Source organism: Myxine glutinosa, chromosome 6 (genome assembly GCF_964187855.1).
Source record: "Myxine glutinosa chromosome 6, kmMyxGlut1.1, whole genome shotgun sequence".
NCBI lineage: Eukaryota > Metazoa > Chordata > Myxini > Myxiniformes > Myxinidae > Myxine > Myxine glutinosa.
Window position 1 is genome coordinate 10,931,292 of NC_136266.1, and position 12,185 is coordinate 10,943,476.

Genomic DNA, 12,185 nt, shown 5'->3' on the forward strand with positions numbered 1-12,185 from the left:
CCTTATATTTTGTTCCTCCCTCTTCTTATCCTAGCTGTGGCTGAGTCCCTTCCTCGTGTTGCTTGCATCTGATTTGCGCAGCAGCCCCATATTGGAATCACAGCATGGAGGGGCAAGGGGAAGAAGCTTCGAGGGGTTGTGAGAAAGTTCTTAGGCCGCCCTCACCTCCTTGAGAGCCTTGCTTGTTCCCTTGCTATGGTCACCTTCCTCTCACGCTGGACAGAAGGCATGTATTTCATGCAGAAGGAGTGCGAAATGTGAAATGCGAAAGGATTGAGAGGACGTGTGGTGTGAGATGCAGAAGACAGAAAAGATAGAGAGGGCGGAAAGGAACAGAACCTCGCACTAACTCACACATGCAATGCATGTTTTTGCCTACATAGAGAAGGACAGAAAAAGGTGCGGGTTGTACCCCATGTATACAATCAAACTGTGTGTGCTTTTACCTGCCTGGAAGTTGCATGTCATCCTCCTTCAGGCCCACAACCATATATTTTGCCAACATAATATGTTGATTGCAGAAGGGGTATTATTTGATAAATAATGCCTTTAAACATCATTTATTAGCATTTGGTGATGAGTAATTGTAGGTCAGTCGAAATGTGGTTTTTAAATACACATGTTCACCTCCTTCACTGTCAGAAAACATTAACTGTGTTAAATAAAAGTGCACCAAACAACGAAGAAAACATTTATCAAGCTGAACTCATCATTGCGCTTCCAAGATCCGCTTTCACCAAAGCCACGAGGTTGCGCCAAAAGATGGCACGCTTGGAATCCTCACTGGGCCAGGCCAAGTAGGTTTTCCTCCCTAGGAGGTTGCGGAGCTTGCAGAACTTATGTGGCACAGATGATGTGGGTAGCGGTTCAAGCAACAGGAGAACCAAGGAGTCCTCTCGCTCACTCATCGTACGATGATGTGCAAAGTACAATTCGTAATGGCACCACTCGCTGTTGACAAAGTTGTGTGAGAGCACGAAGATGACCTTGGAACTTTGCTCAATGCACTGAATGATGTTGTCGACAATCCACTCCCCTGCTGTGAAGTCTCTCTCATGAACACAAATCCGGAGTTCTGGTTCCAAAGATTCTAACGTAGGCAAGAGACAGGCATTAACCCAGGCTGAGTCGTAGTGGCTGTACGAGATGAAGGCGTGGTAGCGGAATGTCCCATTGGAGTCGAGCTTCTTGTACCCCCTACGTTTTGCCCAAATCCACAACCAGCCCATCCGTATGAACCATATGGCATCAAAGTAATACCCTAGGCCCATGATCAGGGCACCTATAATGCCCGTTACCAGTGTCGTGACAGCAACAAGAAGGTGAGTGTCACATTGCACAAGATGTGGGTTGAAGTGCTCAAGGGTTTTGCCAGCTAGATCTTCTGGGTAATTACATCGATATCGTTCTGGCCAACCAGCAAGGACTTTCTTATCAAAGGCGGTTCGGAACCAATAGAGCTCACAGGTACAGAGGTACGGGTTGTACCCCAACTTCAAGGAGCTAATATTCTTCAAACCCCCAAATGAACCTTTAATCACCACACTAACACTGTTGTTTTCAAGGTTTAAATTGAAGAGTGATGATGCGGTCAGTTCAGGTGAAATCATTTTGATCTTGTTGCCTTGAAGGTAGAGCTCTTTGATGGAGGGCAAACGTGAGAGAAGTGATTGGTCAAAGTTTGTGAGTTGAGTAAACGACATGTCAAGAATGTAGAGATTCGGTGAATGGCAAATAGGCCCGCTGAGAGAGGCATCGTTTTGGCTCAAATCAAGGAAGTGCAGGGTGGAGGGCCACTTACAATTGGAGAAATCATGGATTACATTATAACTAAGATCAACATGGTAAATGCTCGGCATGAGATGTAGTTGTTTAGATATCCTGTTCAAATCTGAGAACTTGTTGTTACTGAGGATAAGGTGGATTGTATCAGGAAGTACAGTGCTGTAATTGCATTCTTTCCACCAAAGGCCTTCTGCGATCAACAAATTTTCTGACAGATCAACGACCTTTAAATGACGGATGTGCATCAGATTGCACGCCAGGGAGTTTAATCTGGTGCCGGATATTTTAAAGTAGTTAATATTTGGAAAGAGAGTGAAATTGATGAAAATCAGAGGATGTGCAAAGCTTATGTGACGAATCTTGTCAATTATGAGTTCTTGAAGTGGTGAATATCGTTTTACCCCAGGTACTCCTTTGAAAATAAGTGCTTGCTTATCATGGTAGGTACTTCTGTTTAGGCTGCAACGTGTAATTGATGACAGGTAAGTATTCTTCATTAGATTTGTTGCCAGAGGTTCTGTCATGTGGAAGTTGATCAACGTGAGATTCCGCAAGTGTTTGCACAGAGTTAACCCATAAAAGAGGTCGGCGCTCACATTCTGGAGTTCGTTTTGAAAGACGCTTTCAATAATCATCTCACTTACAGAACTATTTGCGAGATCATTAAGTATTTCAAACAAGAATATTGGGTTGGAATCCAGAGAAATGTTTGAAGCAAAGCGTTGCAATCCATGGAAAGGTGCGAGTGCTCCTGAAGAGTACTTTCTGAGAGGTCCACCTGAGTTCAGCCGGAGTTCCTGCAGAGGAGCTTTTGCGATGTTTAAAAGATCTTGGGATTGCAGGGTCACAGAATTTGGAGAACCAATCTCCAGATACCGTAACTGTGTTAAAGCCCTCATGCCTCGTCCAAGGTAAAATGAGTTGTAAACATTTCTGGAGATGTCAAGGTGAAGCAGGTGCACGAGTGGTTTGAGGGCCTTATCAGGAATTGCAGACAATTTGTTATCATGAACATCCAGTTCTTGTAGGTGTGGTGTATCAATGAAGACTTTTGGGTGGAAGTACTTGATTTTGTTGGAAGCTAACAGGAGGACACGCAACCCTCCATATGCTCTGAAGCTCCCAGCTGGTATTTCTTGGAGGAGGTTGTGTGAGAGATCAAGCCTTTGTAATCCAGTGGGTAGTCCTTCAGGCACAGAAGACAACCTCAATTTTGAGCAATCAGCAGTCAGGTCATCATGGCTGATGTGACAGTTAGCCTTGCTCGTCTTTCCGGATGTTCTCCACATCAGTAGCACAAGGAATGCAATTCTGAGCAGCAGATCTGCAGACATGTTAACCATAAAACTCCTTCCTGGTAAAGAAAAAAGAAAGAAGACTGTTGTAACTGATTGTGTGAAACAACATTTACTTCATTCAAGTTGTCCACTCTTATACTTTCATGTTTTAAGAGATGTGAGCGGCACTGCCTTTTTTAAGGCAGATTATATTATCAGTGTCCAGCCCAAGCTTCCTTGAGTGCATGATAAGCAAACCATGTCGTGTGGACTGGCACTGCAGGTCTGCCAGGGCAGGTAGTTTTGCCCCTTCCTGAAGATAATTAATGTACCGTCTGACAATCAAATAGTGACAGCTGAACTATACCTGGACTGTAGTTAAGCTAGCTCTCACTATTGGATTGTCAGGCAGAAACTCAAAATCTGAATTCTTAAAGCCATGTGACTATATATCTATTAATTATGCACTGTTTGAACATTGGTTGCATCCAGTCTATTAATTATGTACGTCTATTAATTACGTACTGTTGAAATATACCTTTCGACCCTTTGGAATGCTGAGACCCCTTAGACGTTTGAAGACACTTTATGACCCCCAATACCCTTTAGCCCACCAAGACCCTTAAAAAACCCGAAGACCCTTAAAGACCCAAAAGACAGAAAGCCACCAAAAGACCACAAAGACCTTTTAAGACATAAAATATCAAAAATACCCCAAAGACCCTTAAATACCCAAAATACCTCAAAGACCCTTAAAGACCACAAAGACCCAAAAGACCCCGAACACCCAAAATAGCCAAACGCCACAAAGACCCCTAAGACCATGAAGACCCTTCAGACCTCAATGACCCATAAGACGCTTTAGATCCATTTGACCAGCTTGGGTCCTTGATCATTTAGACATTTTAGAGCATTACACCACTTGGAACTTTTTAGATAACAAATAAATTACAAACAAGTACAGGTACATTGAAAGTACACCACCCCAATGCGAAATAAATAAATAACATATCTGGGAGATATGTGCATGTGCAGTCGGGAGAGACTTCAGAGCCAAAGTACCATTCAACGGAAGGTTTGTTTTCTGATTCATGCTCCAATTAATGTCAAAATATAACATTCAATTGAAATTAAGTTGTTCCTCAATCATAGGCTGACGTCTGTAAGTAGGCAGACAGAGCAAACCAATTACCTAGCCTCGCGTTTTGCTTCTCGTGCAGGTAGGCTATGAGCCAGACCCCCAAATTGACCGGTCGGTACCATACAGATGGAGTAAGGCTCATTGTGATTTTTAGCAAGATATATGTCCCTAGATATGAAAAAAACGTGATAGCAGTGTATAACTCTCGGCCATCTCTGTGTTATCACCCGAAATATTATTATACGTCCGCTTCGCTTCGCCAAAAAATGTGATATTTGCTAAAATTGGAATAAATATGTTTTTAAGGACCACAGAGTGCCGAGATCGAGATCGAGATCGTATTTGTTCGAGAGATCATGATAAACCTAGAGTGTGGAGCAAGTTTGCATGCATTGTGAAATATAATGTAGCTGATGTTACAAACCTACTTTAGGATACTAGCTAATACCAAAAATTACACTGAGATACCAAAAGTAGTAGACGAATAAACCTAAAATGTTCAAAAGCTATGTTTCGTTCCAAAATATCAAAATTAGGGGGTATGGTTGAACATATTTTGAACTTTGCCAAAATATGTGCCCCAAACAACCACCATATTACAAAGTAATGATATATTCCAATGCAGTGGTTCCTTGCGAAGATTTTGAGGGGTCAAATGTTACTCTGGGAGTTTTCATTTTTGAAATATTGACAAAAATGTACAATGTGAATTCTGAACTCGAAGCGATTTCGACCACTTTTTCACTAAATTTAACATATTTTTGGTCATTATATCAATATTTTGATAAATAACCCCCAACAAATGTTCTATATTTCTATTACTATATTAGTTGGCATCCAGTATGCAAATTATTGGCACTCTGTGGTCCTTAAAAAAATATTTATTCCAATTTTAGCAAATATCACATTTTTTGGCGAAGCGAAGCGGGCGTATAATAATATTTCGGGTGATAACACAGAGATGGCCGAGAGTTATACACTGCTATCACTTTTTTTTCATATCTAGGGACATATATCTTGCTTAAAATCACAATGAGCCTTACTCCATCTGTATGGTACCGACCAACCCACTTGGCTCATAGCCTAAGGGTAATAAGCACCAAAAAGTACGTTAAAACAGGTTTCAATGAGTTGTGTCATTGGCACGGTCTGTTGACCACCATCTTTAAGCCAAACACTTAATGTTCCATATTCTCCATCATCTTATCTCTGCCTTTCGTTATTCCAGCAAAACTTAACAGGTTCACACTGTAAACACATTCCCTTGTTTTATCGGCCCAAAGTAGTTCCTGCGTCCATTGTTTTTTTTTTTTTGTTTTTTTTTTTTTGTTTGTTTTTGTTTTTTTTTTTGTATACAAGATCGAGGCTCGTGAAAGAGCGAAAATTAATCACACAGAAAGACAAACAGACACATAAAACAAATAACATCGGGAGCGGTAGACAAGATGGGGAGAGAGGGGGAAGGACACAAACACAACATTTGAGAGCAGGGACCGAGAGACATGGAGACATCGAGAGATCTGTGGGAGGGAGAGGGCTTTGGGGGGGAGGCATGTGAAGGGGGGAGGCATGTGAAGGGGGGGAGGCATGTGAAGGGGGGGGGTGGGAGAGGTATAAACATATGGACACTGCCAGGATTTCCAGGAAATAAGTTGGAATTTCAAACAAGGTGGATCTGGGGTGAATTAGTGGGGGTAGAAAAGATCAAGGTTATGGATGGGGGAAGATAAGAGATGGTGGTGAACAGCTGTTTTAAAGACCTGGAGGGAGGAGAGGGATTGAAGGGAGTGTGGGAGTTTGTTCCACAGGCGGGAGAAAAGAGGAATGAAAGAGTGAAGGTGAGCAGAGAGCCGAGATTTCGGCAGTTTAACCATCAGAGGGTTGCTGGCAGATCTTGTGCGACCTGTAGGAATATTTGGGGGACAGAGCACGGAGAGAGCTGGGGGAGCAAGGCCGGAGAGGAGTCGGTAGAAGACAGAAAGACCACCTACCTGCCTGCGGTGAGTGAGTGAAAGGCCCTCAGAGATAGCTTCATCGCGGGAGATTCCAATGATTTTGAAAGCTTTGGATTCAACAGCGTGAAGCCGAGCCAGGTGTGAGGCAGGAGCACCAGCCCATAGGGGAGAACAGTATTCCATTGAGCTGCGGATGAAAGCCTTGTATGTGGTGAGGAGCTCAGGTGTGCCGAGGAAGGACTTCGCACGACGGAGGATGCCCAGTCGGCGACTGGCTTTGGAGGCCAGCTTGGAAATGTGGTTTTCCCAAGAAAGATCATGGCAGATAGTGAGACCCAAAAGCTTGAGTGACAGAACTTCTTGGAGAGGATTGTTGAGAAAGTAGATGGGAGGGTTGTCCAGTCGATCTTTTCGGAGAGACATAGTAAGAGAGTGAGATTTGGCAGGATTGAAAGACATGTTCCACTTGTTTGACCAGTCTGTGATTTTGTCCAGGTCTTCAGAGAGTGAGGAGGCTGCAGACTGCCTATCTGAGGGAAGAGGAATGGAGCGGCAGAGAGTGGAGTCATCAGCAAAGAGATAGAGAGGATTTTCCAGAGAGTCAGAGAGATCATTGATAAAGACCAGAAAAAGCACAGGGCCCAGCACACTTCCTTGGGGAACTCCAGCCTGAACAGGAAGGGGAGATGAGAGAAATCCATTCAGGGCCACACGTTGACTACGACCAGAGAGGAAGTCCGCAAGCCATGCATGGAGATTTCCATGGATACCATAGGAGGAGAGTTTGGTGAGCAGAGCTGGGTGCCAGACCGTATCAAAGGCCCTTGATATGTCAAGGGAGACAGCTCTGATTTCCTGTTTGGCATTCAGGACCTCCATCCATTGTTGAGACAGCAGAAGCAGCATGTCCAGAGTAGAGTGACCTGGTCTGAAACCAAATTGATGATCAGAGATCAAGCCATTGGAGAAGAGGAAAGATTTCATATCCGAAGCAATGATGGATTCCATGACTTTGCTGATAATTGGGAGCAGGCTGATTGGTCTGTAGTTGCAAGGATCTGTTTTTGCACCTTTTTTGTGTAAAGCGGTAATGTTAGCTGATTCCCAGGATGCTGGCAGATGACCTTGAGCAAAAGATAGGGTGAAAAGAAAGGAGAGAGGGTGAGATAGAGCGGCAGAGCAGGATTTTAGGACCCGTGGGCTGATGCCGTCTGGTCCAGTTGCAGAATCAGAGTCGAGGTTTGACAAAAACTCCTCCACCTTGTCAGGAGAGAAGGACACAGAGTCCAGGAGCATTTGGGTTCGACTGGGAAAGGTGGGAACAGAGAGAGATGGGTTTGGGACTAAGGATTTCGAGGCGAACACAGAGTTGAGGCATTCGGCTTTGTCACGTGCGATGTCAACTGTGTGGCCATTTGAGGTAAGGGAGGGGATGGAGGGGGAACAAACACCAGAAACGGATTTGACCAGACGCCACCAGGATTTGGAGGAAGGAGACAGGTTTGAGAGTTCATTCTTGAGTGAGGAGAGATAGTGCTTCCTGGCACTCCTGAGGGTAGACACACACTTGTTCCGAGCTTGGTGGAAGGAACTGAGATTTCCTTCAGTTGGATTAGCCTTCCAAGAGGCAAAGGCAAGTTGTTTCAGGGCAACTGCCTCACCACAAGATTCAGTGTACCATGGACGGGAGGAAGGGTAAGACAATTGAAGGCGAGATGGGATAAATCTGTGCATGAGAGAGATCAGTTTGCTTTGGAAGAATTCCCAGGAAGAATTGATGTCAGAGGCAGTGGAGATGGGAGACCAATCCAGACGATTGATGGCTGCTTGAAGACCGTCCCAGTCAGCCTGAGTGAAATGCCAGACTCGTCGACGCTGAGGAGGCTCTCTGAGAATGGCCAGAGAGATGTCCACTTTGACAAGCACATGATCAGAAGAACCGATTGGAGCAGAAGAAGAGCAGCAGACATTAGCAGGGAAGTTTGTCATAACCAAGTCTAGAAGAGAAGATACTCCATTGGCTGAGATCCGGGTCGGGAAATTGACAGATTGTGTCAATCCCAGTGAGTCACAGAAGTCCTTTGCTGAGGTGCCATGACTAGTGAGAGAGGAACCCACACCCAACCAGGTGGCATGATGACAGTTGAAGTCACCACATATGAGGAAGAGAGAGTTGGGATGAGTGGATAGAAGTTGGTCCATGTTGTCAGACATTGAAATGTAGATGGAGTCATCACTGTTTGGGGGACGGTACAGAACACATATGAACAAAAGGTGGGAGCGGAGAGGAAGCCGTAACCAGAGGTACTCCTGCGGGTGAGGAGGAAAGAGAGCAGTGCAAGGAGAGTGAGGAAGAGAGTTTTTGACAAAGATAGCCACCCCACCACCAGGCCGAGGCTCAGGTCTATCATACCGGAGGAGGGAGTAACCAGGAAGAGATATTAAGGAATCAGAGACATCTTGAAGGAGGAAAGTCTCTGTTAAGCAGATCAAGTCTGGATTGTCAGAAGCAACCTGTATGGAGAGATCAGTCAGGTTTGAGCGAAGGCCCCGGATGTTTGAGGTACATACCGTTAATGAAGAGAGAGGGGGAGCATCGGGTACAGGACAGGGGAGGGGAGGAGTAGGGTAAGATGAAGGATGAGAGGGGGAGGTAGGGAGAGCAGTTGATAGTGTTTCAGATGTTGCAGAAGAGTTCCAAGAAAGGGAAGGATGAGGAGGATGAAAGGTTTGCTGGTGAAGGGATGCGGCACAGTGAGGGGTTGTTTGAGGGGGGGCAGAGGAAAGTAGAAGGTTTGGGGGGGTGGAGGTATGAGATAGAAGGGAGACGAAGTGGGGAGGAGGCAGCTTGGAGGAGGAGGGTGGAGGAGAGAGAATTGGAGAGGAATGGTATGGGGGGAGAATTGAATGGGAGGGATTGGGGGGGAGTTTTGAAGGGGAGGAGTGAGGGGGGAGTTTAGGAGGGGAGGGGCAAGGGGGGAGTTTTGGAGGGAAGGGGAAAGGGGGGAGATCAGGAGTGGAGGGGCAAGGGGGGGGGATTAGGAGGGGAGGGGCAAAGGGGAAGTTTAGGAGGGGAAGGGCAAGGGGGGAGTTCAGGAGTGGAGGGGCAAGGGGGGAGTTTAAGAGTGGAGGGGCAAGGGGGAAGTTTCGGAGTGTAGGTGCAAGGGGGGGGATTTGGATGGGAGGGGCAAGAGGGGAGTTTAGAAAGTGGATGATTAATGAAAGACGAACATTGATAACAAATTGGGTTTGTTGTGATTTTCAAGTTAGCAATCCGGTTCAGGATGATGGAGGAGGGATGGAATGAATGTGAATTTAGACCATGTAGTGAGGGAGACGTATAAGATATTGAATTTCTTTTTTTTTAAGTGGAATGAGTTGGAGAGGAAATTGAGAAAAGCCTTTTAAATAGGAAGAAAAACAGCGTGTTGTAATATACCACTGAATAAAAAACAGAAGGGGAAAGGTTAAACATATTTAAAAATATTTAAACAGAACTATGAACAATCTTATATGCACAAAAATACCAACGGGGGGAGAGCCGAGAGGGACCACCACGAGTCACGTGAACAGGGCAAACGGTGGATGGCAAGGAGATAATGGGGGTGGGGCGAACAGCACACATGGACAGAAAATACAGGATGAGACAACAGTACACGTGGAGAAAATAAAATAAATGTTTTTGTTTTTTTTGGGGGGGGGGGGTGGGGAATTAGAACGTTAGACAGTATTATGTTCGGGGTAGAAGGGAAAAAACCAAGAGCCAAGCAAAACACACTTAAGTTAACAAAACACCGACGGGGGTACAACTACAAGGCCACACACTAGGAGCAGAACACGATTAATTAATTACGAGTTACAGGAAATTCAAACCAAAACTAACTATAATCAAACAATATCGCATGGACGATAAAATAACGAATTGAAATTTGACAATCTATCTGGGGAAATGGGGGAGAAACACGTGGTCGAAGAACGAACGAACGAATAAGAATGAATAAACGAATGAGCACAGAGAAGGTAGTCTTTTTTTTTTCTTTTTTTTGAGTTGAGATTTACATAAGGAAGTAGGCTTTGGGGTGGAAAGACTGCGAAAACAGAGAACGAAAGTTATTGGATCACAAACGACAGGCGCTGAGAGAAAAACAAAGCCTCAAGGTTGTACTTGTACAGTGTACACTGTACAAGACCTCGAGACGACACGAATTAACGCGATTTTCAATACAGGTATGAAAGATTTGCACCGAAAATCTTTGACGGGACAATAAACGTACATACACCATAAAAGAAATACAGTTATAACGAAAATACAAATTGGAACAATGACTTAACTTCGATTTCGATGGAGAGCGTGGAGACCTGCGAAAAAACGAACCGTCGCCAGCAAGACCGGAAACGGAAGTCAACTCTTTCTTTTCATTCACTCTTTCTATTTTCAAAACAATATTGTAATGAATAAATTCGTTCTACATCAAATGATGTTCCTTAATTCATGAGCGATATTTGAGTGAAACAACGTAAATAGAGGAATTACTGTAATATATTCGGTGTTTCACACACATTTCCTGATATCCGTGCAACGGGAAAAACGTTAAGCATACATCAAACAGGAGACAGAAAACAACTTTGATTTTCACACGAACAAAACAAATAAACAGTTTCCATTTTCAAAACAATATTGTAATAAATAAATTCGTTCTACATCAAATGATATTCCTTAATTCATGAGCGATATTTGAGTGAAACAACGTAAATAGAGGAATTACTGTAATATATTTTGGTGTTTCACACACATTTCCTGATATCCGTGCCATGGGAAAAACGTTAAGCATACATCAAACAGGAGACAGAAAACAACTTTGATTTTCACACGAACAAAACAAATAAACAGTTTATTTAATACAAATAAAAACTATCAAAGGAAATGAAGCAAAAATGTATTGATAACATACTTACCATGTATTTGTTTGTTCATGCAAAGAAAGCACGAGTGTTAAATCAAAAGACAATATATTAATTACATTCCTTCCAAACAATGCTTCCTCTTTTAAATCAGGAAATTGTAAAATGTAATCATTGGCAGATAGATTCATATCCATACCTTCTTTCTTATTTGACGCCATCACGCGACAAGGTAAGAAGTCCTCAAAAATGTCGCCCGTGAAATACGTTTATCGTTTGTAGATATTAATCTGAACAAGGAAGCTTTCCACGGGCAACATCCTCAAACCGCCCGAGTTATACAATTCGTGCAATAAATATGTCGAGTGTCATGCAAGTAAAAAGAGGAAGAGGCTTGCAATAGTGAGCGTATCTTGTACCAACTTGCTTGTAAAGTTCAAATTCATGAACAGGTTATTATGCGGTTAAACAAGATAACCTATTTGTTTGTAAAGTTCAAATTCATTAACAGGTTATTATGTGGTTAAACAAGATAACCTATTTGCTTGTGAAGTTCAAATTCATTAACAGGTTATTATGTGGTTAAACAAGATAACCTATTTGTTTGTAAAGTTCAAATTCATTAACAGGTTATTATGCGGTTAAACAAGATAACCAATTTGCTTGTGAAGTTCAAATTCATTAACAGGTTATTATGTGGTTAAACAAGATAACCAATTTGTTTGTAAAGTTTAAATTCATTAACAGGTTATTATGCGGTTAAACAAGATAACCAATTTGCTTGTGAAGTTCAAATTCATTAACAGGTTATTATGCGGTTAAACAAGATAACCTATTTGTTTGTAAAGTTCAAATTCATTAACAGGTTATTATGTGGTTAAACAAGATAACCTATTTGCTTGTGAAGTTCAAATTCATTAACAGGTTATTATGTGGTTAAACAAGATAACCTATTTGTTTGTAAAGTTCAAATTCATTAACAGGTTATTATGCGGTTAAACAAGATAACCAATTTGCTTGTGAAGTTCAAATTCATTAACAGGTTATTATGTGGTTAAACAAGATAACCAATTTGTTTGTAAAGTTTAAATTCATTAACAGGTTATTATGCGGTTAAACAAGATA

General features: G+C 42.8%; 1 protein-coding gene across 1 annotated transcript; it reads right to left on the reverse strand.

Moving 5' to 3' along the window:
* Positions 1-244: 244 nt before the first annotated feature.
* Positions 245-11,363, reverse strand: LOC137429329 (toll-like receptor 2). Its single transcript, XM_068119283.2, has 2 exons — positions 11,260-11,363; positions 245-3,139 (listed from the first exon to the last, which is right to left on the reverse strand). The coding sequence occupies exons 1-2, from the start codon at positions 11,279-11,281 to the stop codon at positions 696-698; spliced, it is 2,466 nt and encodes an 821-aa protein (XP_067975384.2). The 5' UTR covers positions 11,282-11,363; the 3' UTR covers positions 245-695.
* Between the last annotated feature and the right edge of the window lie 822 nt (positions 11,364-12,185).